Raw genomic sequence first — 26,982 nt, forward strand, 5'->3', positions numbered from 1 at the left:
GGGTTACTTCTCTTCTCTGTTTCTTAATGCCACTAGGACCAGCTTGAGAGTGACTGGAGTCCTGTCTCACAAAGTAACTGTCCAGAGAGCTCTGTTTCTGGCGTCTCTTTAACACTTCCCTAAAATGGGCCAAGACTTTGTCACTGTACATGTTGCCAACATGGCTTGCAACAGCCTTGTCAGGGTGATGTTTCTCCATAAATCTTTCCATCTTATCCCACATTTCAAAAATCTCCTTAATTTCTGAAGAAGGCAACTTCTTCCATCTCTCTTCCTCCTCCTCTGCAGCAAGATTCTGAGCTGCGATCTGTTGCTCTTCCTGCTGAAGCTCTTGCAGCTCCTCAGTGGTGAGCTCTTTGTCGTGGTCTTCCACCAACTCTTCCACATCCTCCAAACTCACATCGAACCCCATGGAACTTCCCAGTGCCACAATGGATTTAACAACAGACATAGGCTCATCAGGGTCAGCCCCAAACCCTTCAAAATCTCTCTCGTCGACACAATCTGGCCACAATTTTCTCCAAGCAGAGTTCAAAGTCCTGGTAGTCACTCCCTCCCAAGCCATACCTGTAAGGGTTATGCAATGGAGGATGCTGAAGTGTTCTCTCCAAAAATCTCTTAGGGTCAAGTGAGTGTCTGAGGTCACATTCAAGCACCTTTGAAACATTGCTTTGGTGTAGAGTTTTTTAAAGTTTGCAATGACCTGCTGGTCCATGGGCTGGAGGAGAGGAGTGGTATTAGGGGGCAAGAACTTTACTGTGATGAACCCAAACTCCTTGAAAATTAGGTCATCCAAGTTTGGAGGATGAGCAGGTGCATTGTCCATTACTAGGAGGCACTTGAGATCCAATTTCTTTTCCAGGAGGTAATTCTTCACACTAGGGCCAAACACTTCACTGAACCACACGACGAAAATTTCTCTCATGACCCATGCCTTACTATTAGATTTCCAAAACACACACAATTTACTCTTCATAACATTGTTTTTCCTGAACACTCCGGGATTTTCAGAATGGTACACTAGTAACGGCTTCACTTTGAAATCCCCACTAACATTAGCACAGAACATGAGCGTCAGCCTGTCTTTCATAGGCTTGTGTCCTGGCAGTGCCTTTTCCTCCTGTGTAATGTAGGTCCTCTTTGACATTTTCTTCCAAAAGAGGCCTGTTTCATCACAAATGAACACTTGTTCAGGTTTCAGTCCTTCAGCCTCTATGTACTCCTTGAATTCATGAACATAATTTTTCAGCTGCTTTGTGGTCCAAACTGGCAGCCTCACCATGCCTTACCACACTGTGTATGCCACTATGGTTCTTAAATCTCTCAAACCAACCTTTGCTGGCCTTAAATTCACTCACATCACCACTAGTTGCAAGCAATTTCTTTACCAGATCGTCGTGCAACTGCCTAGCCTTTTCACAAATAATCGACGTCATAATACTATCTCCTGCTAATTGTTTCTCGTTTATCCACACCAATAATAACTTCTCAACCTCTTCGAGTACTGGTGATCTCATTTTTGTCAGCATATTTACCCTCTTTGTAACAACAGCGTCCTTGATTTCCTTTTTCTTGGCCACGATGGAACATATGGTTGTATAGGGTTTGTTATACATCCTGGCCAGTTCGGCCACATGTACGCCACTTTCATATTGTTCAATGATGTTTTTCTTAAATTCAATCGTATTTCTCACCTTCTTTACCACAGGCTTGGCACTAGGAGCTTTCTTTGGAGCCATGGTAGCTTATTTAGTACTTGCAAGCACTAAAATGAATGGAATATTATGAAATAGTATTTCGTATGAGCAAGTGAGGGGACTGTCGCTCACTGGTAAACAATGCCACACTGGCTGGGAAGGGAAGCCGCCCCGGCTCAGAGCGTGTGTACGCGTCCCGGACGAACTACTATTCGCGAGTCAATCTACGATTAGCGAGCCCATGTTTTTACGAAAATATCGCTATGATTTCCGAAAATTACGACTCTCGAGCCCTACGATTATCGAGGGACCACTGTACCTTTCTCTACTGCTTTGGTGGGATATGGCCAGTTTGTCGAAAGAAGAAGACCTCTTTCTGCTCCCGAAAGATATCAAGTACACTACCCACTTTTTTACACTGCTGGTCTGCTGAATACTAACTGGTGGGCTAATACAAAACACGTGAAATAATGGACTCTACAAATACACACACATTATTTACCTTGAGAGTTATGTCGGCTACCACAATTATGGGTCTTCTAAGGACATGGGCCAATGCCAGTACATGTATTTCTTCTAAACTCTCATAAACATGCCCTGCACAATCTTCACTTTGGCTACTTTGAAACCTGCAAACAGTGGATGTCTGAGAGCAACCAAGAGGAAAATGACTTATTCTATCCTTAGTTTATCAATAACAAAAAGAAATATAAATAATGCAATACACAACTGCCACAGTCAGTAGTAATGTTTCATTTAGATTGAATAAAACTTTGCCTGCTACTAATACTAGTCATACTATTTATATGAATGAAAGACATTAGACCAAAAATAACTCTATTATTATTATTATAAAGCTAACAGTGAAGCTCTGATAACTTCTAAGACAATAGAAAGACAGAAAAATGGTACAGTGATACGACAAGATGTGGAAAAAAGACACTTATGTACAGTTCAGGACATATATTACAGGAAATGTTTTGCCACTGTAAATAATGTTTCACCACTGTAATTATCATCAGTGATGTAAATTGATGTTAATTACAAAACAGCACATACACACACCATCAACCAACAGCATCTCCTCTGTTCAAATGTAGCAAGAATTGACATAACCTTCTCAAATACTTGTACCACTCATCATCCAGTAACAAACGTAAAATGCTCATTTGCCATTAACTAAAAAATAAGGCTGTTAAAGAGAATGGGAAAACTAAAACAATCTTCTTTTTTTCTTCAACACACCAGCCACTTGCCATCAAGTCAAAAACTACAGCAAAAATTTTATATGGTACAACCCATGGAAACTTAAAAATCTATGACTACAACCATGCAGTGAACACAAGATACCATTAGTATACCTGCTCTCAGCTATAAATCAGTAATCACATAAATAAAGATTAAATAAATCTCTCCTTTCCACTCTACTATCGTGAATGATATTAACAACTATTCTTCAAAGTAAGCAGAAGTGAAAGTTTAAAAATAATTAGGATAACTGTCCAACATCAATTACTTCTATAAATTATGAAAATAAATGCATCACCAACTTATTAATTCTGGTGATACATGTAAAATTTACTACAAAATCAAGCTATGGGGACCACAGTCCTTGGAAAAGTCAACAAACAAGTAGACACACAAGCACAGCAGAAATATACTGTCAGCATTCTTACCCATTGCTTAGCCTCTTGCTTGCAGGAGGAGAGTCAGCTTTGCTACAAGTACTGGTCTGTCCTTTAGCTTTCTGGCTGCTGTCAGAAGTTCCATCTCCACTACTGTCTTGGCTGCCACGAGGGGCACTCGAGGCCAAACGAAGAACATTTGCCCACTCTGTTTCCCACTCTTCATCACTGTATACTAAGCCTGAAAATGTGATGAAATATGAAGTGAAGAATTTACAGAATGCTATTCATTTGATACAAGTTTTTTTTTTTTGTAATACAAGAACTCCTACTTTTCATATTGTACTACATAAACCAAATATGTGCATGGAATAAAATGAAAAGAACTAAAGTTTTTGTTAAGACATGATATTACTGCCCAAGACAAATTATACACAAGGTCAACTACAATACTATACAATACTTAATTATATATACTACATATACTTCCTCCTTTAACTCTCTTTAACTTCTGCTAAAGACAATTTTTATTCAGAAATATACTATATTCACATACAGGATATCTTATAAGTCTGAAATCATAGTACTTAATGTATTTTTTTCTGTTTATGCAGTTGCCTGTAATGTCTGTCTCTGAATAATGTAGAGCACATTCTGATAATTTTTTTTTTATTTTATTTTCACACCGGCCGATTCCCACCAAGGCAGGGTGACCCGAAAAAGAAAAACTTTCACCATCATTCACTCCATCACTGTCTTGCCAGAAGGGTGCTTTACACTACAGTTTTTAAACTGCAACATTAACACCCCTCCTTCAGAGTGCAGGCACTGTACTTCCCATCTCCAGGACTCAAGTCCGGCCTGCCGGTTTCCCTGAACCCCTTCATAAATGTTACTTTGCTCACACTCCAACAGCACGTCAAGTATTAAAAACCATTTGTCTCCATTCACTCCTATCAAACACGCTCATGCATGCCTGCTGGAAGTCCAAGCCCCTCACACACAAAACCTCCTTTACCCCCTCTCTCCAACCTTTCCTAGGCCGACCTCTACCCCACCTTCCTTCCACTACAGACTGATACACTCTTGAAGTCATTCTGTTTCGCTCCATTCTCTCTACATGTCCGAACCACCTCAACAACCCTTCCTCAGCCCTCTGGACAACAGTTTTGGTAATCCCGCACCTCCTCCTAACTTCCAAACTACGAATTCTCTGCATTATATTCACACCACACATTGCCCTCAGACATGACATCTCCACTGCCTCCAGCCTTCTCCTCGCTGCAACATTCATCACCCATGCTTCACACCCATATAAGAGCATTGGTAAAACTATACTCTCATACATTCCCCTCTTTGCCTCCAAGGACAAAGTTCTTTGTCTCCACAGACTCCTAAGTGCACCACTCACTCAGAGGTAAGTCGTTGAGGAATTTAACAGATTTCCTGCAGAGTGCATGCTGATAACATACAGCTGTGTTACTGCCTTGAATTTAACAGCTGGGCCAGAAGCTCAGTGAGAACTCATTGACCTATAAAGCTAGAAGTAAAATTTTGGCAACAGTCGGCAAGTTTTGATATACAGTACTAAAGAAGATAGAAGAACCTTTACTTATGAGATATGATCCAAATTGAAAAAACTTGTCTCAGAAATAAAGAAGAAAAAGACACAATACTGTGACTGGAACAATACAAAAATGATACAAGAATGAAATTTATGAGGACACTTCAGTCTGACTTGGACCATTAATTAATCACTTGGACCACTGACTAGTTAATGGTCCAAGTCGGGCTGAAATGTCAATACAAGTTTCATTTTCCTATGTACGAGTTATTTGTGTATTGTTTCATAAACCTGGTGCCATAAGTCACACTAAAAAGCCATCCTCTTAAGTTTGAGAACATTTTTTTTTTCACTGCAAAGGTCAAAGCATACGAAAATTTAACTCATTTTGTCAACATTCTGTAGACGAATTAAAAACTGCCTGAGAAATGGGAAAGGTGAAGGCTAATCAAATCTGATCCAAGGAAGGAGAGGGAAGCAGCAAGAAACTTTCAGCAGCTTCAGGCCATTACTCTTTAACTATACAAATTACGACATGCTTTAGTTTTGCAGCCTGAACTTCTCGTAAGTATAATGATACACTGCATACAGTAAAAAAAAAAAAACTTGATCAATGAACTTCAGTATAATTGTTGAAATGTAAGCAAAGAGGGACTAACAGGAACTTATTGGCTAGAGTTTAATTATGAAGGTTTCTAAGTATAGCATGTGCACTCTAAAAGTGGGGTGGGAAGAATGTGATGTGGGAGTCAACATTGGATAATCATCTAACAGTGGCAGCTACAGTGAGTGTGATGGTGGTGAGTGAGATTTTCTTTTATGGGTCACACCCTTTCGAGGACGACCCCTACCCCGCCTTCCTTCCCCTTAAGATTTATATGCTTTCCATGTCATTCTACCTTGATCCATTCTCTCTAAATGACCAAACCACCTCAACAACCCCTCTTCTGCCCTCTGACTAATACTTTTATTAACTTCACACCTTTTCCTAATTTCTACACTCCGAATTTTCTGCATAATATTTACACCACACATTGCCCTTAAACAGGACATCTCCACTGCCTCCGTCTCCTCGCTGCTGCATTTACAACCCAAGCTTCACACCCCTATAAGAGTGTTGGTACTACTATACTTTAATACATTCCCTTCTTTGCCTCCATAGATAACGTTTTTTGACTCCACATATACCTCAACGCACCACTCACCTTTATTCCCTCATCAATTCTATGATTAACCTCATCCTTCATAAATCCATCCGCCGACACGTCAACTCCCAAGTATCTGAAAACATTCACTTCTTCCATACTCCTCCTCCCCAATTTGATATCCAATTTTTCTTTATCTAAATCATTTGACACCCTCATCACCTTACTCTTTTCTATGTTTACTTTCAACTTTCTACCTTTACACACATTCCCAAACTCATCCACTAACCTTTGCAATTTTTCTTCAGAATCTCCCACAAGCACAGTATCATCAGCAAAAAGTAACTGTCAATTCCCATTTTGAATTTGATTCCCCAAAATTTAATCCCACCCCTCTCCCGAACACCCTTAGCATTTACTTCCTTTACAACCCCATCTATAAATATATTTAAACAACCATGGTGACATTACATATCCCTGTCTAAGACCTACTTTTACCGGGAAGTAGTCTCCCTCTCTTCTACACACCCTAACCTGAGCCTCACTATCCTCATAAAAACTCTTTATAGCATTTAATAACTTACCACCTATTCCATATACTTGCAACATCTGCCACATTGCTCCTCTATCCACTCTATCATATGCCTTTTCTAAATCCATAAATGCAATAAAAACTTCCCTACCTTTATCTAAATACTGTTCACATATATGCTTCAATGTAAACACTTGACCTACACATCCCCTACCCACTCTGAAACCTCCTTGCTCATCCGCAATCCTACATTCTGTCTTACCTCTAATTCTTTCAATTATAACCCTACCATACACTTTTCCTGGTATACTCAGTAAACTTATTCCTCTATAATTTTTACAATCTCTTTTGTCCCCTTTCCCTTTATATAAAGGGACTATACATGCTCTCTGCCAATCCCTAGGTACCTTCCCCTTTCATACATTTATTAAACAAAAGTACCAACCACTCCAACACTATATCCCCCACTGCTTTTAACATTTCTGTCATGATCCCATCAGTTCCAGCTGCTTTACCCCCTTTCATTTTACGTAATGCCTCACGTACCTCCCCCACACTTACATTCTGCTCTTCTTCACTCCTAAAAGATGGTATACCTCCCTGACCAGTGCATGAAATTACTGCCTCTGTTTCTTCCTTAACATTTAAAAGTTCCTCAAAATATTCTCGCCATCTACCTAATACCTCCATCTCCCCATCTACTAACTCCCCTACTCTGTTTTTAACTGACAAATCCATACTTTCCCTAGGCTTTCTTAACTTGTTTAACTCACTCCAAATTTTTTTCTTATTTTCATTAAAATTTCTTGACAGTGCCTCTCCCACTCTATCATCTGCTCTCCTTTTGCACTCTCTCACCACTCTCTTTACCTTTCTTTTACTCTCCATATACTCTGCTCTTCTTATAACACTTCTGCTTTGTAAAAACCTCTCATAAGCTACCTTTTTCTCTTTTATCACACCCTTTACTTCATCATTCCATCAATCACTCCTCTTTCCTTCTGCCCCCACCCTCCTATAACCACAAACTTCTGCCCCACATTCTAATACTGCATTTTTAAAACTATTCCAACCCTCTTCAACCCCCCCACTACTCATCTTTGCACTAGCCCACCTTTCTGCCAATATTCGCTTATATCTCACCCGAACTTCCTCCTCCCTTAGTTTATACACTTTCACCTCCCTCTTACTTGTTGTTGCCACCTTCCTCTTTTCCCATCTACCTCTTACTCTAACTGTAGCTACAACTAAATAATGATCCGATATATCAGTTGCCCCTCTATAAACATGTACATCCTGGAGCCTACCCATCAACCTTTTATCCACCAATACATAATCTAATAAACTACTTTCATTACGTGCTACATCATACCTTGTATATTTATTTATCCTCTTTTTCATAAAATATGTATTACTTATTACCAAATCTCTTTCTACACATAGCTCGATTAAAGGCTCCCCATTTACATTTACCCCTGACACCCCAAATTTACCTACTACTCCCTCCATAACATTTTTACCCACTTTAGCATTGAAATCACCAACCACCATTACTCTCACACTTGATTCAAAACTCCCCATGCATTCACTCAACATTTCCCAAAATCTCTCTCTCTCCTCTACACTTCTCTCTTCTCCAGGTGCATACATGCTTATTATAACCCACTTTTCACATCCAATCTTTATTTTACTCCACATAATCCTTGAATTAATACATTTATAGTCCCTCTTTTCCTGCCATAGCTTAACCTTCAACATTATTGCTACTCCTTCTTTAGCTCTAACTCTATTTGAAACCCCTGACCTAATCCCATTTATTCCTCTCCACTGAAACTCTCCCACCCCCTTCAGCTTTGTTTCACTTAAAGCCAGGACATCCAGCTTCTTCTCATTCATAACATCCACAATCATCTCTTTCTTATCATCTGCACAACATCCACGCACATTCAGACTTCCCACTTTGACAATTTTCTTCTTCTTATTCTTTTTAGTAATCTTTACAGGAAAAGGGGTTACTAGCCCATTGTTCCCTGCATTTTTAGTCTACTTTTACAACACGTATGGCTTACGGAGGAAAGATTCTTATTCCACTTCCCCATGGGTATGAAAGGAAAAGTAATAAGACCAAGAACTATTAAGATAAAATCAAAGAAAACTCAGATGAGTGTGTATAAATAAATGTGTACATGTATGTGTAGTGTGACCTAAGTGTAAGTAGAAGTAGCAAGACATACCTGTAATCTTGCATATTTATGAGACAGACAAAAGACATCAGCAATCCTACCATCATGTAAAACAATCACAGGCTTTCGTTTTACACTCACTTGGCAGGACGGTTGTACCTCCCTGGGTGGTTGCTGTCTACCAACCTACTACCTATGAAATGCAAGCCTAAAATAAAGAGAAGAATTAATATTCAAAGCACATCACTAGTTACTAAGTCATTTAGCAATAAGGATGTGTATTATGAAAATATCATTTGTGGTCAAGTAAGCTCAAAGGAGAAATGGCATTCTCTTTACAATCCCTTTACATTATTTCTGCTGTAGTGCTTGAGTAGGTGATGCAGATTAATTAACAATATCTTTATTATTGATGACATCATCAATCCAAGGAATGCGTTATTAACTTTGTCCTCACCCGTCTCCCTATTCTGCTGTGCCACTTGCCATCGCCACCGTCGCCACAATGGACGGCTAAACTGACTTCGGGTTAAGAATTCATGTAGGGCTTTGCGGAGGGTAAGCAAGCGGTCGTGAAATCCCCACATCCCTGTTAATTAATAAAGGTTAAGGATTATTAACCAATAGGAGCCATCTTGCCATACACACACAGACATCACAATACAAATGACCTCCAAAACTCCAACATATCTATCCATCTTTCAGAGTAAAGGCATTGTACTGAATCTCCCCAGGACTTAAGGTCAGATAACCAGTTCCTCTGAACTCTTTTATAAATGTTACCTTGCTCACACTCAAACAGCACATCAAATCCCAAAAACCACATGTTTCTACTCATTACTAACACCCCTACAAATGTGAAAATTTGATCAAAATTGTAAAAGTATCATCCCTCAGCACAATATCTTTAACTTCTGGAACAATTCTGCTCTACCATGATATTTAAAGGATGAAAAAAAATAGTTGAATTTACAAAGAATTTTGGCCTACAAGGGAAATTCAGTGCTTTTGCCAATAAAAAATGTTAAACACACTAATACTCACAAGCCAAAACTAAAACAAAGACAAAATTTAAAACTAAGACAAAAAACATTCCAATCAACAAGCACACAAGAAAAACTCATAAATCAAATATTCATTAAATCATTAACGTCAAAACACCCCCTAAAATTTTCCTGATGTTTCTGCAGGTACAGTGCCTTAGTAATTATAAAAAAGACCAAGGCTTAGGGAAAAAAAAAGTTAAAATGTCTTACACAGTCAGCAGCTTGCCCCAAGTCTCACAGAGAGGAGCAGGTGCTACCATAAGCAGGTGTCCATGGATGAACTGAGTGTATCTTATACTCAATATACAGAGAATATTCTCATAGTAATGAGTCTTGTTGAAAGAGGAGGGCCACACACACCATGTCCTCCGTATAACATGTTTCTTGTCTGTGGGGTCTACCCCATGCCCCATAGGCCCATGAAATCACCATGGCCAAATTGGTCAGAAAAACCTACCAAATTTCTTCTTCTGACTTTTATAAAAAATCAATAACAGTATTTAATAAATTTATAGAAGCTATTAATTTATAAATTCAACAATATCTCATATAATTATTATACTAGATAATAATTACTATATGACAATTCACATGCAGGATGTTGTGCTTAATCACTGAAGCAGCTGATATACTGCTGTGGGTGGTGTAACAATGTGGTATACTGATTTACCGTGATGCTACTTAGTATGAAATGTTAGGTGCCCAGTAAATGCATTTTACCCACTTTTCCTATGATATGTTCTCATTCTTCCCTGCCAGGTGCCTCTCCATCACATGAAAGAGGTAAGGGAAGATTGTGGAAGATAATTAATGATGGTAACGATGATTTTACCTAGGGAAGCAGCATGCAGGAGACAATTGCCATCACCAGTGGTTGCCAAAGGCCACAATCGTTGGGAAGCTCCAACTAGTGCCCACCAATTTAGGCGACCAGCCCCCTCCAAGGACACCAGTGTTGATGTCTCTATCAGATCTCTCTCCAAAAATAATCGAAATTCATCTGAAAAACATAATGAATTATTATTAAATGTTTAGCAGCAATTTTTCTGACACACCGACCATCTCCCACCAAGGATGGGTAACCCCCAAAAATAAAAAATAAAATACATTCACTATTAATCATTCAAGCGCTGTCTTCCAAGAAGTGTGCAGACATAATCACTGATGGGTGAAATACAAAGATTATTAATCAACTTTCTCAAAATCTTAAATGCTGCATTTTTGGGATCAAAATACATATTATACATACTGAACATGATAATCTGAGGCAGAACTGAAGCGATGTAAAAATAAACATACTTTTACTTTTTCACAATCAAACCTTATTTTTTATGCAGTAGCAGTTTTAACAGGCAAGCTGCTCATTCTTTAACCATTAAATACTTGATGGAAATTCAGTTTCAGTATGGTTAAGTATTACTACGGTACTATATTTGCTACAGTTATACTGTGATGGATATGTGAGTCAGCAGACCACCAACAGCAACAGCCTGCTTGACCAGGTAAGCACCAGATGAGCCTGGTTTATGGCTGGGCACTGAGAGTAGAAAAACTCTCAGAACTCATCAAAGGTATATCAAAGTTATACAGTACTGCTTATTTATGTAAACTGAGTTGTTATTGTTGAAGCTGAATGCAATAATGTTGAACGTAACTTCATTAAATATAAAGACAAAACGCAGAATAGAAAAATTGTTTAGAAACTGACAACTATTCAGAAGCAAATATAAAAACTTACCTGAATATATGCTAAGATCTGGTAATGTAAAAGTGAAAATAGGAGTTTCTATGAAAAATGGTGTGCGGCTGGAGTCTATGGCTTCCCATATCTCTTGGGCAAACTCAGACCTAGCCTTCGATACTATATTGACATTATCAGTAGCTTTTGATATTCCCCGACTCAATTTTTTATCTGAAAAGAAGCAAGACTATTATATTACTTTACTGAGATTAAAATATGTCTACAAGAATGTGTACTCATGAATCATTTTTTGTTCACAATTAACCCACAAACTGATGAAGCTAGAAGTTGTTTAATGCATTCTGGACCACTATCCAGTCATGATAGAAAAAGGAAAAAAGCTAGAATTCATGACAAGTGAAAGAGGTTAGATGGCCAAGGTCAAGTCATGTGAGCTCCAAAGCTTCACGCATTCAACACTGCACTGGGAAAGGCAAGCAGTTAATATGCAAAGCTAAGGATATAATTAATATTAGGCATCTGGTGTGTATAAGAGGACCAGTTCATGGAATGACTATGGTCTCTAACATGGTAGCTAATTTTAACAAGACAAATACTTCATTTGTGCTCTTAATTTTATCAGAAAGGAACTGGCCTTTTTCACCAATGTATAGAAGATAGCAAGAGGAACAGGAAATAGAAAAAGCACGTAAATTATCAAAGAATAAAAGTCTCATTACCCTGGTTGGAACAATTCACAAATAAGCACACTTGTTAAAAGAAACTACAGGAGACATTTCAGTTTATTCTGGACCATCATCAAATAACAACTGACTTGATACTGATCCAGGACAGACCAAAACATAGTCTAAAATTTAATCTCCTAAATGAGGGTTATTTGTGAACCTGAAGTTTTGTCCATAGTATTAAGAGTATAGTGGTGCTAACACTCTTATATGGATGTGAAGCATGGGTTGTAAATGCTGCTGCAAGGAGGCAGCTGGAGGCAATGTGTGGTGTAACTATTATGCAGAGAATTCGTAGTGTGGAAATTAGGAGGAGGTGTGGAGTTACTAAAAGTATTAGTCAAGAGGGCTGAAGTGGCCTGGTCATTTAGAGAGAATGGAACAAAGTAGAATGACTTGGAGAGCGCATAAATCTGTTGGGGAAGGAAGGTGGAGTAGGGGTCATCCCTGAAAAGATTGGAGGGAGGGGGTAAAGGAGGTTTTGTGGGCAAGGGGCTTGGACTTCCAGCAATCGTGCATGAGTGTATTTAGATAGGGGTGAATGGAGACAAATGGTTTTTGGGACCTGACGAGCTGTTGGAGTGTGAGCAGGGTAATAATTTATGAAGGGATTCAGGGACACTGGTTGGCTGGACTTGAGTCCTGGAAATGGAAAGTACATACAATGCATGCCCTTTAAAGGAGGGGTTTAGGATATTGGCAGTTTGGAGGGATGTCTAAACTGTTGCATCTGAGTGCCTCTGCAAAGACAGTGATTATGTATGCTGGTGAAAGTGTTGAATGATGAAAGTTTTTTCTTCCTTTTTGTGTCACCCTGCCTTGGTGGGAAATGGCCAATAGGTCAACCCTTAAACAGTCCAAACGTAGATCTACGTTTGCATGCGTAGAGCTCCGAACGTAGATCTACATTTTTTTACATAAGAAAAAATATAAAATCGAATGTAGATCAACGTTTGGAGCGCTACGTGTGCGAACATAGATCTATGTTTGGACAGTTTAAAGGTTAAAAAAAAAAAAAAAAAGGGGTGTTGCTTAAATTTTGTAAATTAGAAACATACACTGTGGGTTAAGGAGAGAGCACATGAAGATTAGGCAGAGTTTATGAGAATAGGAGAGCAAATATGAGAATGAACTGTGAAGAATTTATATTTCAGAGTTGAGAAACTAAGGACAATGGATGTGGAGGAGAGAAACAGGAACACTTCTCGCAATAGCTTATGCAAAGTAAGGAAAGTAAAGAATGTTACATGCCACTGTGCATGGGTTTGTGGTATAATGAAAAAGAAAAGCACCACAGAGTGGTGAACATAAACATCAAGGTAAGGAAGAGGTGAGTAAGATTCCCATTCAGCTTTAAACTTGATAGTCAGAGTAAAATTTTTAAGAGCAAGTAGAGAGGGTTGGAAGAGATTCGAATCATCTGGCCTGAGAACAAACACATAATTTATGCAATTACGTCAAAGAGATAGACATACACCGATAGCAAGTAGTAGTAGTTTCAAAACAATCCATATATTCCATATCAAGTACAGTTCTGTACATTTATATTGCAGATCTATGTAACATGTTTAAAATTAAATTTCAAATGACTGACACATTTCTGGAGACACCATACTCTGTGCTAAAGGGAAATATACATTAATATACTTTATGAATCCTATTGAAAATATGTAAAATATACAGTATGGATGAACAAGTTTGAAGACAATATGCAAAAATGCTTTTACTGAAATCCTGTTCTTCATATACAGTAGTGTCACTGTACCCACACCTGCTGGTATTGTCTGCTACACCTTTACATCCAGTATGGATGAAGACACAACATCTATAATAATTAGTATAGAAATATTTTTTTTTTTTTTTTTTTTTTTTTTTTTCAACAAGTCGGCCGTCTCCCACCGAGGCAGGGTGACCCAAAAAAGAAAGAAAATCCCCAAAAAGAAAATACTTTCATCATCATTCAACACTTTCACCACACTCGCACATTATCACTGTTTTTGCAGAGGTGCTCAGAATACAACAGTCTAGAAGCATACACATATAAAGATACACAACATATCCCTCCAAACTGCCAATATCCCAAACCCCTCCTTTAAAGTGCAGGCATTGTACTTCCCATTTCCAGGACTCAAGTCCGACTATACCTCAACAACCCTTCCTCAGCCCTCTGGACAACAGTTTTGGTAATCCCGCACCTCCTCCTAACTTCCAAACTACGAATTCTCTGCATTATATTCACACCACACATTGCCCTCAGACATGACATCTCCACTGCCTCCAGCCTTCTCCTCGCTGCAACATTCATCACCCACGCTTCACACCCATATAAGAGCGTTGGTAAAACTATACTCTCATACATTCCCCTCTTTGCCTCCAAGGACAAAGTTCTTTGTCTCCACAGACTCCTAAGTGCACCACTCACTCTTTTTCCCTCATCAATTCTATGATTCACCTCATCTTTCATAGACCCATCCGCTGACACGTCCACTCCCAAATATCTGAATACGTTCACCTCCTCCATACTCTCTCCCTCCAATCTGATATTCAATCTTTCATCACCTAATCTTTTTGTTATCCTCATAACCTTACTCTTTCCTGTATTCACCTTTAATTTTCTTCTTTTGCACACCCTACCAAATTCATCCACCAATCTCTGCAACTTCTCTTCAGAATCTCCCAAGAGCACAGTGTCATCGGCAAAGAGCAGCTGTGACAACTCCCACTTTGTGTGTGATTCTTTATCTTTTAACTCCACGCCTCTTGCCAAGACCCTCGCATTTACTTCTCTTACAACCCCATCTATAAATATATTAAACAACCACGGTGACATCACACATCCTTGTCTAAGGCCTACTTTTACTGGGAAAAAATTTCCCTCTTTCCTACATACTCTAACTTGAGCCTCACTATCCTCGTAAAAACTCTTCACTGCTTTCAGTAACCTACCTCCTACACCATACACTTGCAACATCTGCCACATTGCCCCCCTATCCACCCTGTCATACGCCTTTTCCAAATCCATGAATGCCACAAAGACCTCTTTAGCCTTATCTAAATACTGTTCACTTATATGTTTCACTGTAAACACCTGGTCCACACACCCCCTACCTTTCCTAAAGCCTCCTTGTTCATCTGCTATCCTATTCTCCGTCTTACTCTTAATTCTTTCAATTATAACTCTACCATACACTTTACCAGGTACACTCAACAGACTTATCCCCCTATAATTTTTGCACTCTCTTTTATCCCCTTTGCCTTTATACAAAGGAACTATGCATGCTCTCTGCCAATCCCTAGGTACCTTACCCTCTTCCATACATTTATTAAATAATTGCACCAACCACTCCAAAACTATATCCCCACCTGCTTTTAACATTTCTATCTTTATCCCATCAATCCCGGCTGCCTTACCCCCTTTCATTTTACCTACTGCCTCACGAACTTCCCCCACACTCACAACTGGCTCTTCCTCACTCCTACAAGATGTTATTCCTCCTTGCCCTATACACGAAATCACAGCTTCCCTATCTTCATCAACATTTAACAATTCCTCAAAATATTCCTTCCATCTTCCCAATACCTCTACCTCTCCATTTAATAACTCTCCTCTCCTATTTTTAACTGACAAATCCATTTGTTCTCACAAAATTTGTTGATAACATCTCACCCAGTCCGACTATATGAAAATAACCGGTTTCCCTGAATCCCTTCACTAAATATTACCCTGCTCACACTCCAACAGATCGTCAGGTCCCAAGTACCATTCGTCTCCATTCACTCCTATCTAACACGCTCACGCACGCTTGCTGGAAATCCAAGCCCCTTACCCACAAAACCTCCTTTACCCCCTCTCTCCAACCCTTTCGAGGACGACCCCTACCCCGCCTTCCTTCCCCTATAGATTTATATGCTTTCCATGTCATTCTACTGTGATCCATTCTCTCTAAATGACCAAACCACCTCAACAACCCCTCTTCTGCCCTCTGACTAATACTTTTATTAACTCCACACCTTCTCCTAATTTCCACACTCCGAATTTTTTGCATAATATTTACACCACACATTGCCCTTAGACAGGACATCTCCGCTGCCTCCAACCGTCTCCTCGCTGCTGCATTTACCACCCAAGCTTCACACCCATATAAGAGTGTTGGTACTACTATACTTTCATACATTCCCTTCTTTGCCTCCATAGATAACATTTTTTGACTCCACATATACCTCAACGCACCACTCACCTTTTTTCCCTCATCAATTCTATGATTAACCTCATCCTTCATAAATCCATCCGCCGACACGTCAACTCCCAAGTATCTGAAAACATTCACTTCTTCCATACTCCTCCTCCCCAATTTGATATCCAATTTTTCTTTATCTAAATCATTTGACACCCTCATCACCTTACTCTTTTCTATGTTCACTTTCAACTTTCTACCTTTACACACATTCCCAAACTCATCCACTAACCTTTGCAATTTTTCTTTAGAATCTCCCATAAGCACAGTATCATCAGCAAAAAGTAACTGTGTCAATTCCCATTTTGAATTTGATTCCCCATAATTTAATCCCACCCCTCTCCCAAACACCCTAGCATTTACTTCCTTTACAACCCCATCTATAAATATATTAAACAACCATGGTGACATTACACATCCCTGTCTAAGACCTACTTTTACCGGGAAGTAGTCTCCCTCTCTTCTACACACCCTAACCTGAGCCTCACTATCCTCATAAAAACTCTTTACAGCATTTAATAACTTACCACCTATTCCATATACTTGCAACATCTGCCACATTGCTCCTCTATCCACTCTATCATATGCCTTTTCTAAATCCATAAATGCAATAAAAACCTCCCTATCTTTATCTAAATACTGTTCACATATATGCTTCAATGTAAACACCTGATCTACACATCCCCTACCCACTCTAAAACCTCCTTGCTCATCCGCAATCCTACATTCTGTCTTACCTCTAATTCTTTCAATTATAACCCTACCGTACACTTTTCCTGGTATACTCAGTAAGCTTATTCCTCTATAATTTTTACAGTCTCTTTTGTCCCCTTTCCCTTTATATAAAGGGACTATACATGCTCTCTGCCAATCCCTAGGTACCTTCCCCTCTTTCATACATTTATTAAACAAAAGTACCAACCACTCCAACACTATATCCCCCCCTGCTTTTAACATTTCTGTCATGATCCCATCAGTTCCAGCTGCTTTACCCCCTTTCATTTTACGTAATGCCTCACGTACCTCCCCCACACTTACATTCTGCTCTTCTTCACTCCTAAAAGATGGTATACCTCCCTGACCAGTGCATGAAATTACTGCCTCTGTTTCTTCCTTAACATTTAAAAGTTCCTCAAAATATTCTCGCCATCTACCCAATACCTCCATCTCCCCATCTACTAACTCCCCTACTCTGTTTTTAACTGACAAATCCATATTTTCCCTAGGCTTTCTTAACTTGTTTAACTCGCTCCAAAATTTTTTCTTATTTTCATTAAAATTTCTTGACAGTGCCTCTCCCACTCTATCATCTGCTCTCCTTTTGCACTCTCTCACCACTCTCTTTACCTTTCTTTTACTCTCCATATACTCTGCTCTTCTTATAACACTTCTGCTTTGTAAAAACCTCTCATAAGCTACCTTTTTCTCTTTTATCACACCCTTTACTTCATCATTCCACCAATCACTCCTCTTTCCTCCTGCCCCCACCCTCCTATAACCACAAACTTCTGCCCCACATTCTAATACTGCATTTTTAAAACTATTCCAACCCTCTTCAACCCCCCCCCTACTCATCTTTGCACTAGCCCACCTTTCTGCCAATAGTCGCTTATATCTCACCTGAACTTCCTCCTCCCTTAGTTTATACACTTTCACCTCCCTCTTACTTGTTGTTGCCACCTTCCTCTTTTCCCATCTACCTCTTACTCTAACTGTAGCTACAACTAAATAATGATCCGATATATCAGTTGCCCCTCTATAAACATGTACATCCTGGAGCCTACCCATCAACCTTTTATCCACCAATACATAATCTAATAAACTACTTTCATTACGTGCTACATCATACCTTGTATATTTATTTATCCTCTTTTTCATAAAATATGTATTACTTATTACCAAATTTCTTTCTACACATAGCTCAATTAAAGGCTCCCCATTTACATTTACCCCTGGCACCCCAAATTTACCTACTACTCCCTCCATAACATTTTTACCCACTTTAGCATTAAAATCCCCAACCACCATTACTCTCACACTTGATTCAAAACTCCCCACGCATTCACTCAACATTTCCCAAAATCTCTCTCTCTCCTCTACACTTCTCTCTTCTCCAGGTGCATACACGCTTATTATAACCCACTTTTCACATCCAATCTTTATTTTGCTCCACATAATCCTTGAATTAATACATTTATAGTCCCTCTTTTCCTGCCATAGCTTATCCTTCAACATTATTGCTACTCCTTCTTTAGCTCTAACTCTATTTGAAACCCCTGACCTAATCCCATTTATTCCTCTCCACTGAAACTCTCCCACCCCCTTCAGCTTTGTTTCACTTAAAGCCAGGACATCCAGCTTTTTCTCATTCATAACATCCACAATCATCTCTTTCTTATCATCTGCACAACATCCACGCACATTCAGACTTCCCACTTTGACAATTTTCTTCTTCTTATTCTTTTTAGTAATCTTTACAGGAAAAGGGGTTACTAGCCCATTGTTCCCGGCATTTTAGTTGACTTTTACAACACGCATGGCTTACGGAGGAAAGATTCTTATTCCACTTCCCCATGGATATAAAAGGAAAATTAATAAGACCAAGAACTATTAAGATAAAATCAAAGAAAACTCAGATGAGTGTGTATAAATAAATGTGTACATGTATGTGTAGTGTGACCTAAGTGTAAGTAGAAGTAGCAAGACATGCCTGTAATCTTGCATATTTATGAGACAGACAAAAGACATCAGCAATCCTACCATCATGTAAAACAATCACAGGCTTCATTTTACACTCACTTGGTAGGACGGTAGTACCTCCCTGGGTGGTTGCTGTCTACCAACCTACTACCTATATGATAGTAATCAGTTAATTTATTTAGTAACATACAGTACTTGTACGTGTGCCATACTTACAGTTATCTTTCTACTTTAATGAAGGATATATTCAAAAAGCAAAACCAATAAATCAAGTTTAATAAGGCCTAAAAGTATTAACAAATAAAAAAATACTTACAATAATCATATTCTTCCAAATCAACTGCTTCTGTTTTGCGCAGTAATGGCTTAGCAGGTGAACATGGGGCAGAGAGCGAAGGTCCTGATCCAGAACTGGCAAGAATTGATACCTCAGGCCGTTGTACTCTATCCACTTCATCAACCGCATACTTCTCTCCATCAACAATTTTCCTAGCTACACTATCAGTTAATGGAGGGTCTTTCTGATTAGTATTTCTTTCTAACACTCGAGATTCTCGGCAGTCACAGACACAGTTACTCTCTCGGTCATTTTTATCCTTAAATCCAGGAGGACACAAGTAGTCTTTCGGAGCATCCACATTTATAATTCGTACTAACTTTGAGTCTCTTGCATGTGTATCAATGCTATTAGTGATTGAGGAGATAATCACACCTGACGGACCAGTGGCAAAAGGCACAGCTGATGACGAGTACAGTGACAAGTCTTTGGAAGCAGCCTGCATAGAGTATGAGGAAGGTGATGAATGGGATGAAGCATTGTAAACACTGTTCGTTGTCTGACTTGCAGTGGAAAGGGTTCCTGAGTCATTCACAGAATGTGAAAAATCATCTAAATATATATTATTATTTTTATTAGTATTATTATTAGGATTATTGACACTTATTATACAGCTACTATTAACAGTTATTTGCGAAGAAATAGTTGAGTTTTGTGACATGGAGGCACCCCTGGTGGAGCCATCATATGCAGGGTTCCTTTGGCTCTCCAGGAGGCTTGCTGATGTACCACGAACTTTTTCTATAAGAAGGGCATTCTTTGCACTTCCACTTTGAGGTTTTGACGGATATTTATTTATACTAGGCACTGAAGAAGTTGCCACTGGGGTCGTGCAAGATGAGTAGTCCAGACCTTGACAAGAGTTCTGAGAACGATTAATGCTGCTGCAGCATTTTTGTAGTGGTGGTAAACTACTGACCCGTGATGTACTAATGCTCTTATTATAAGGATCAACTATAATGCCTGCTACAGGAAGGACTTCTGGACCCACTAGAGGCAAAACATGGGATAAGATGGGTGTTCCAGACTGTCCTTCATGATAAAGCTTGGGCAGAGCTCCAACCTTCCTCACTCTTGGCGGTGGGAGAGGTGCCAATTTGGAGCCACTGGGTGATCTTCCATCAGGTAAATGTCTAGTATCAGAAGTGGGTTTAAGATCAAAAACAGGCTTAGGAGCTACTGGAGGCTTGAGTGAAGAACCGAAATTTGGTGGTGAAGATCGCACTGGCCCTGAGTGATGAAAGGGACTGGCCCCTCTTAGCACCGTAAATAGCCGCACAGCGGCCTTGACATCCCAGTTCTCACCTGTAAATACATTTATATTGATAGTTGTATCTAAAAAGTATCAAACAAATTATAGTACAGAATTAATATAAAATTAAAACTAAAACATGTAGTAAGTATCTATAATGTAATGCACTGTAACCTGAATCTCACATATGACTGTCAGGTAATGCTAAAAAAAATATGTAACTGAAATGCAAGGCCAATTCCTATAGTGTATTAAAATAAACTGCCTAAATATATTATTATTTTATTATTAACACACTGGCCGATTCCCACCAAGGAAGGGTGGCCCGAAAAAGAAAAACTTTCACCATCATTCACTCCATCACTGTCTTGCCAGAAGGGTGCTTTACACTACAGTTTTTAAACTGCAATATTAACACCCCTCCTTCAGAGTGCAGGCACTGTACTTCCCATCTCCAGGACTCAAGTCCGGCCTGCAGGTTTCCCTGAATCCCTTCATTAATGTTACTTTGCTCACACTCCAACAGCACGTCAAGTATTATAATATACAGTGGAACCTCAAAAATCGAACTTAATCAGTTCCAGGAGCTAGTTCTAAATTCGAAAAGTCTGAAATTCGAAGCAATATTTCCCATAAGAAATAATGGAAATACAATTAATCCGTTCCAGAAACCCCAAAAAATTCACACAAAAAATACATTTTATAAAGATTAATTACAGTTTTACATACAACAAATACTCTAGTTTTTAATTATGTATAGTAAGACATATAAAATAACATTTTTACTTACCTTTACTGAAGATTGGTGATGGCATTTGGAAGATAGGGAGGAGGAGAGAGGGAGTTGGGGTTAGTGTTTGGAAGGAGAATCCCCCTCCATGAGGACTTCAGGTAAAGCCCTCTCTGGGGTTACTTCCCTTCTCTGTCTTTTAATGCCACTAGGACCAGCTTGAGAGTCACTGGACCCCTGTCTCACAAAATAACTGTCCACAGTCCTCTGTTTCTGGCGCCTCTTTAACATTTCCCTAAAATGGGACATGGTTCTGTCACTGAACTTGTTGCAAAGATGGCTTGCTCAGGGTGGTACTTTTGCACAAACATTTGGACATCATTCCACTTGGCACAAATCTCCTTAATCTTTGAAGAAGGCACCTCATCCACTCCCTATATTAACATCTTCCGCAACATCAGCTTCCTTGATTTGTTCTTTCTTTGACAGGATAGAACCGATGGTCGACTTGTTTTTCCCATACATCCTGGCAAGCTCAACTAGTCTCACACCACTCTCATACTTCTGTATTATTTCCTTCTTCATATCTATGGTGTTTCTCACTTTCTTTACCACAGGGGTACCACTAGCAAGTTTCTTTGGGCCCATGGCAGCTTATTTCACAGTCCCACAAACACTAAACACAACGAAATAATCGTAAAATGCGTGAATGAGAGCGCAGGTTAGTGTTCACTCAAGCATAAACAAAGCTAGACTGCTCATGGCACCTGCGCTGGGACGTGGACAGAGTGGGCTGGCAGACAGGTCCCGTACCCGGCGGTCCGAAAATAGGGGCACGTTTGATAATAGGGACACAGTTTGTCCGAAAAAATGGTCCTATTTTCGAAACGTTCGATATGTGATACGTTTGATTTTTGAGGTTCCACTGTACATATATAAATTTAAGAGATATTATAGTGGCAGATATATAATTCAAAACCACTATGTTTTTACTGTGTACTGATGTCATTTCCTGTTTTTAAAGTAGGATTGTGCATGCTGACTTACATGTACTCAACTACCAGTACTAAATGTTGAACCTTTATAAATTTCATATCACATTCTATAGCCCCAGTATTCAGATACAAGTGGTAGATATTGAGTCTTTTTGAAAATCCATAACTTGTTCTGTAGCCCCAGCTGAGTGGAATGAAACCTAGGTGAAAGAAATCATTCAACACCCCTCGCAGTTCCTTTGTATCTAATTTTTGTGTGTCCCCACATTCCCATTTCATACAATTTGAGTAGTCTTTCCCTGTCCACTTATCATATCCTCTTCAGTGTTTTTTAGGTCATAATCAACACCTCTGGCCAATCTACCTTCTAATATCACCATATTCTTTTCAGATATTCTCTCCCTAAAGTTCATTCCCCTTAGTACCAGGACAGGTCTGAGGTATGTTATTGCTTATTTGTAGTAACAGGAGCAGAGCTAAGTTTGTGACCTCCCATCTTGAATACTATATTAATCACAGTGCATAATTCTGTAAAAATTCCTCCACTTGTAACCCATTCCAATATTATACCACTCTGTTCACAATTTTTTTTAGGTAAATATCCTTACAACATTTCCTCTTATTCATTCTGCTGAAGGCTTGTTATCTGTTTTGTTAGTTGTTCTGGGAATTATTTTTTCCATGGTCTGGTCTCAGACCAGGCCTCCTAGGATGGAAAGGAAATGCTACAGGATAGCACAAAGTAAAAGTATGTGTATACTGGACGTCAGTAGAAGCTTGTAAGATTTGCCTGTCATATATATCCCATAAGACAGAAATGATCAGCAATCCTGCCAGAATAGAAAAACTTAAAAGGTTTAAATTTTGCACTTAATAGATCAATTCTTTCATATCCTTCTAAAACCTTATAAAGGGCTATTATGTTTACTTTCTTTCCTACAATCAATGAAGGAATGTGAAATACTCTCAACCTATCTTTTACACTCTTTTTGTTTTAGCTCCAGGAACTATTTTCTAACTCATCTTTGGAACTTTTCTAGCCTGTCTGTGTGTGTTTCTGTGCATGCAAAAAAAAACAAAAAAAAAAAACCAGACTGTAATAGCTGTAAGTAATATGACCAGTAATGAACAAACCAAAAAAGCTTACTCTGCAGGATTTGTCGAGCGAGGACTGGGTCAGCTTGTGTGTAGGAAATAAACTCTGTTACTTTCTCCGCCTCCATCCCAAACCTAAAAAATTGTTAACCAGTTTAATTATCATGAGTAATAAATCTTAAGCAAAAGAAAAACATTCATTTTTTTTTTATTAACACACTGGCTGTTTCCCACCGAGGCAGGGTGATCGATGAAGAAAAAGACACTTTCATCATCACTCACTCCATCACTGTCTTGCCAGAGTTCAATAATTGCAACATATCTCCACTCCTTCAGAGTGGAGGCAATGTACTTCCCACCTCCAGGACTCAAGTCCGGCTCACTGGTTTCCCTGAATCCCTTCATAAATGTTACTGCGCTCACACTCCAACAAAATACCAACCCCCTTAACTCCTTTAAAATACAGAAATGATACGGTCTATATCAAATAAGGAAAACAACAAATTTAAATTTATACACTAGCCCCCAAAACTGCTCATATTTTCTGTAGGCCATATAGAAGATAAATTAAATATGTACATTATCATATTTCCACTGCTTCATGAAATCCAAAGTTCAAGTAGTTAATGAGTTGCCAGGTCAAGCCCATTTGCCTGAAATGCATTTGCATACTAATGGCTTTCTTTTGTGTCTAACACTATTACATGTGAACCACATTATCATATCATGGGCGGGATTTGAACCCGCAGTCAGAGTCTCAAAACTCCAGACCGTCGCGTTAGCCACTGGACCAGGTAGCCACAATAAGATTCGTCCAACTAGGTATATTTCTACACCATAGGAAGGTTAGCATAGGCACCACTGTGACCACAAATGCAAGTGTCATTTCGAACCACATTATCTTTGTACAACACAAAAAAGAAATAAAAATTAGAATTTGAACAGGCCAAATAAGTTTATTGAGACACAGGTACACATAAGTACAATTATCATACATAATGTAAATTATCTAGGATAAACCAAAAAAGTCAAACTGACTTATGCTTAAACATTTATTTTATTTTATTATCACACTGGCCGATTCCCACCAAGGCAGGGTGGCCCGAAAAAGAAAAACTTTCACCATCATTCACTCCATCACTGTCTTGCCAGAAGGGTGCTTTACACTACAGTTTTTAAACTGCAACATTAACACCCCTCCTTCAGAGTGCAGGCACTGTACTTCCCATCTCCAGGACTCAAGTCCGGCCTGCCGGTTTCCCTGAACCCCTTCATAAATGTTACTTTGCTCACACTCCAACAGCACGTCAAGTATTAAAAACCATTTGTCTCCATTCACTCCTATCAAACACGCTCACACATGCCTGCTGGAAGTCCAAGCCCCTCGCACACAATGTTATGTATAGTTATTGCCAAGTTGAATTCATTTCTATAATGCTCACATCACAATATAGCTGTAAAACCTGTCAATGATATGTCCAATGTAATGTAGGTCAATGGGAGGTAATCACAGATGATCCAAGGAAGGGGAGGGCAAGTCCAATATTTGGACCAAGAGCCCACAATATCAAAGTGCCTCCACTGACAAGTGTATGTATATATGTACTCACCCATATGTGGCTGCAGGAGTTGAGCCTCAGCTCCTGGCCCCACCTTTTCGCTGACTGCTAGCACGTTCGCGCTCCCCTGGCTTAGAAAGCCCTATCATACCCCTTCTTAAAGCTATGTACAAATCTGAAGGACCCAAATGAAAGTAAGTCAGTGCCTGACTTTTTTTTTTTTGGTTATCCTGGGTAATTTACACTATATACAATAACTATGCTTGTGTGTACCTGTGCCTAAATAATCTTATTAATCCTGCCTCTACCACAGTGATGTCCAGATTGTTCCAATTCTTGATCACACAATTGACAAAGAAATATTTCCTTACATCTCTGGGGCTCATCTATGTTTCCAACTTTCAGTTGTGCCCTTGCGTACCCATTTCCTGTCTCCTGAGCAATCTGTTCCTGTTCATCCTAAAATAGCCAGTATTCGGCATGCTGTTATCATATCGCCCGTCGTTCTCCTCTGATTAACGATGCCTGGCTTATGCAGATTTATCAGTTTAATTTCCCCTTGAGGGAGGCTCCTTGATGCTGGTGAGGGGTTCTTGATCTAAGGAATTGGAGCTATGCTCCAGTTCTTTGAACTGAGTGTAAATGCTTCACATTTCTTCAGGCATTGTTTGACCCCTGTGGGTTTAGCGCTCCCCAACGAATATAATTATTACAATGAAAACTAAGCACTAAACCCACAAGGGTCATACAGAGCTGAATAAATGCAATAATAATCACAACTACGAACATTTTCATATCTTTGTACCTAAATCCTAGCTGAAGGGCTCTTCATCCAGGGAATATGAGTTAACCACATCCCCCTTTTATCCTTGGATCAAACCTCTAACCCCTCACCCTGAGGCACTGCATGAACCCCCTACGGGTCTAGCACTTCCCTATTATTGCAAATAAATTAAGGAACCCCAATGGAAATAAGTCACTGACTTTTTTGGAGATTATCTTAGGTAATCTACACATATGCTGCTATGTATGATGATTTATATAACTGTATTTATATGTACCTGTACCTGAATAAACTTACTTACTTACTAAAGCCATGAAATAACGGTAATTAAGCCGTCATGATCACCCTGGAGGGACGAGTCTGGTAGCCTTGACCCACATACAGTGGCTGGCAGGGCATTACAAGAGGCATAGTGGCACTCTACCTTCACTTATGAGTAAGGTAAGGCTCGGAGCACCCAGGGAAGATGATCTATGTCATTATTTGCAGCAGGAGGAGAGTGGTAGACGGTAGAGACGCATCCATCAGCTGACTCCCGTCTGTCAGCCATGTTATGCTTTATACTCATGTATCTCTTCTCTTACTTTCACTTCAATAAATATGTCTTCCCATTAGATGTGTATTGAACAATACTTTAAAAATATAATTCGGGGAAATTATAGCTACTGTTAGTTCTCATTATCCGATAAGTTTTATTTTAAAGAGTAAAAGAATTAAGAAATGAATCTGAGTAAAAGAAAATTGCGTTAGTTCCAATAATAAAATGTCTACATTTGTTTATACATAAAAAAAAAACCTTAACAATTCGCTAACAGGCGAAATTATTCTGGGGTCTGAGTCCGTAGGTAAATTACTGTGGACTCTTGATACAGAGTTTGCAGGTTCGAGTCCTGCTGTGGACGTAGATACAATGTTTGTAAATAATTTCGCCTGTTTGCGAACTGTTAAGTATTTCAAATCTCTTTCGTTATTTCAATAAATCCTGCCACTGCACGTGGCAGGATTTATTGAAATAACTTTCATAACAAGCCTGGTGCCCCGGGGGTACGGGGAAACGCCGTCTAGTTCTGGCTAGA

General features: G+C 39.2%; 1 protein-coding gene across 3 annotated transcripts in view; it reads right to left on the bottom strand.

Moving 5' to 3' along the window:
- Positions 1-26,463, bottom strand: part of LOC128693540 (OTU domain-containing protein 7A) — a 63,486-nt gene extending 37,023 nt beyond the window's left edge. The window contains exons 1-8 of one of the 3 annotated variants that reach the window (XM_053783268.2): positions 26,331-26,463; positions 23,616-23,698; positions 19,471-20,796; positions 11,531-11,704; positions 10,625-10,792; positions 9,204-9,335; positions 3,374-3,563; positions 2,200-2,326 (exon numbers count right to left, since the gene is read on the bottom strand). In XM_053783268.2, the coding sequence (XP_053639243.1) occupies positions 2,200-2,326; positions 3,374-3,563; positions 9,204-9,335; positions 10,625-10,792; positions 11,531-11,704; positions 19,471-20,796; positions 23,616-23,691 (2,193 nt within the window). In that variant the 5' untranslated portion in view covers positions 23,692-23,698; positions 26,331-26,463. Of the gene's footprint in view, positions 1-2,199; positions 2,327-3,373; positions 3,564-9,203; positions 9,336-10,624; positions 10,793-11,530; positions 11,705-19,470; positions 20,797-23,615; positions 23,699-26,207 lie in introns of all 3 variants that reach the window. The other 2 variants (XM_053783270.2, XM_053783269.2) reach the window with 2 other exon arrangements.
- Between the last annotated feature and the right edge of the window lie 519 nt (positions 26,464-26,982).

Source organism: Cherax quadricarinatus, chromosome 57 (genome assembly GCF_038502225.1).
Source record: "Cherax quadricarinatus isolate ZL_2023a chromosome 57, ASM3850222v1, whole genome shotgun sequence".
Classification (NCBI taxonomy): Eukaryota; Metazoa; Arthropoda; class Malacostraca; order Decapoda; family Parastacidae; genus Cherax; species Cherax quadricarinatus.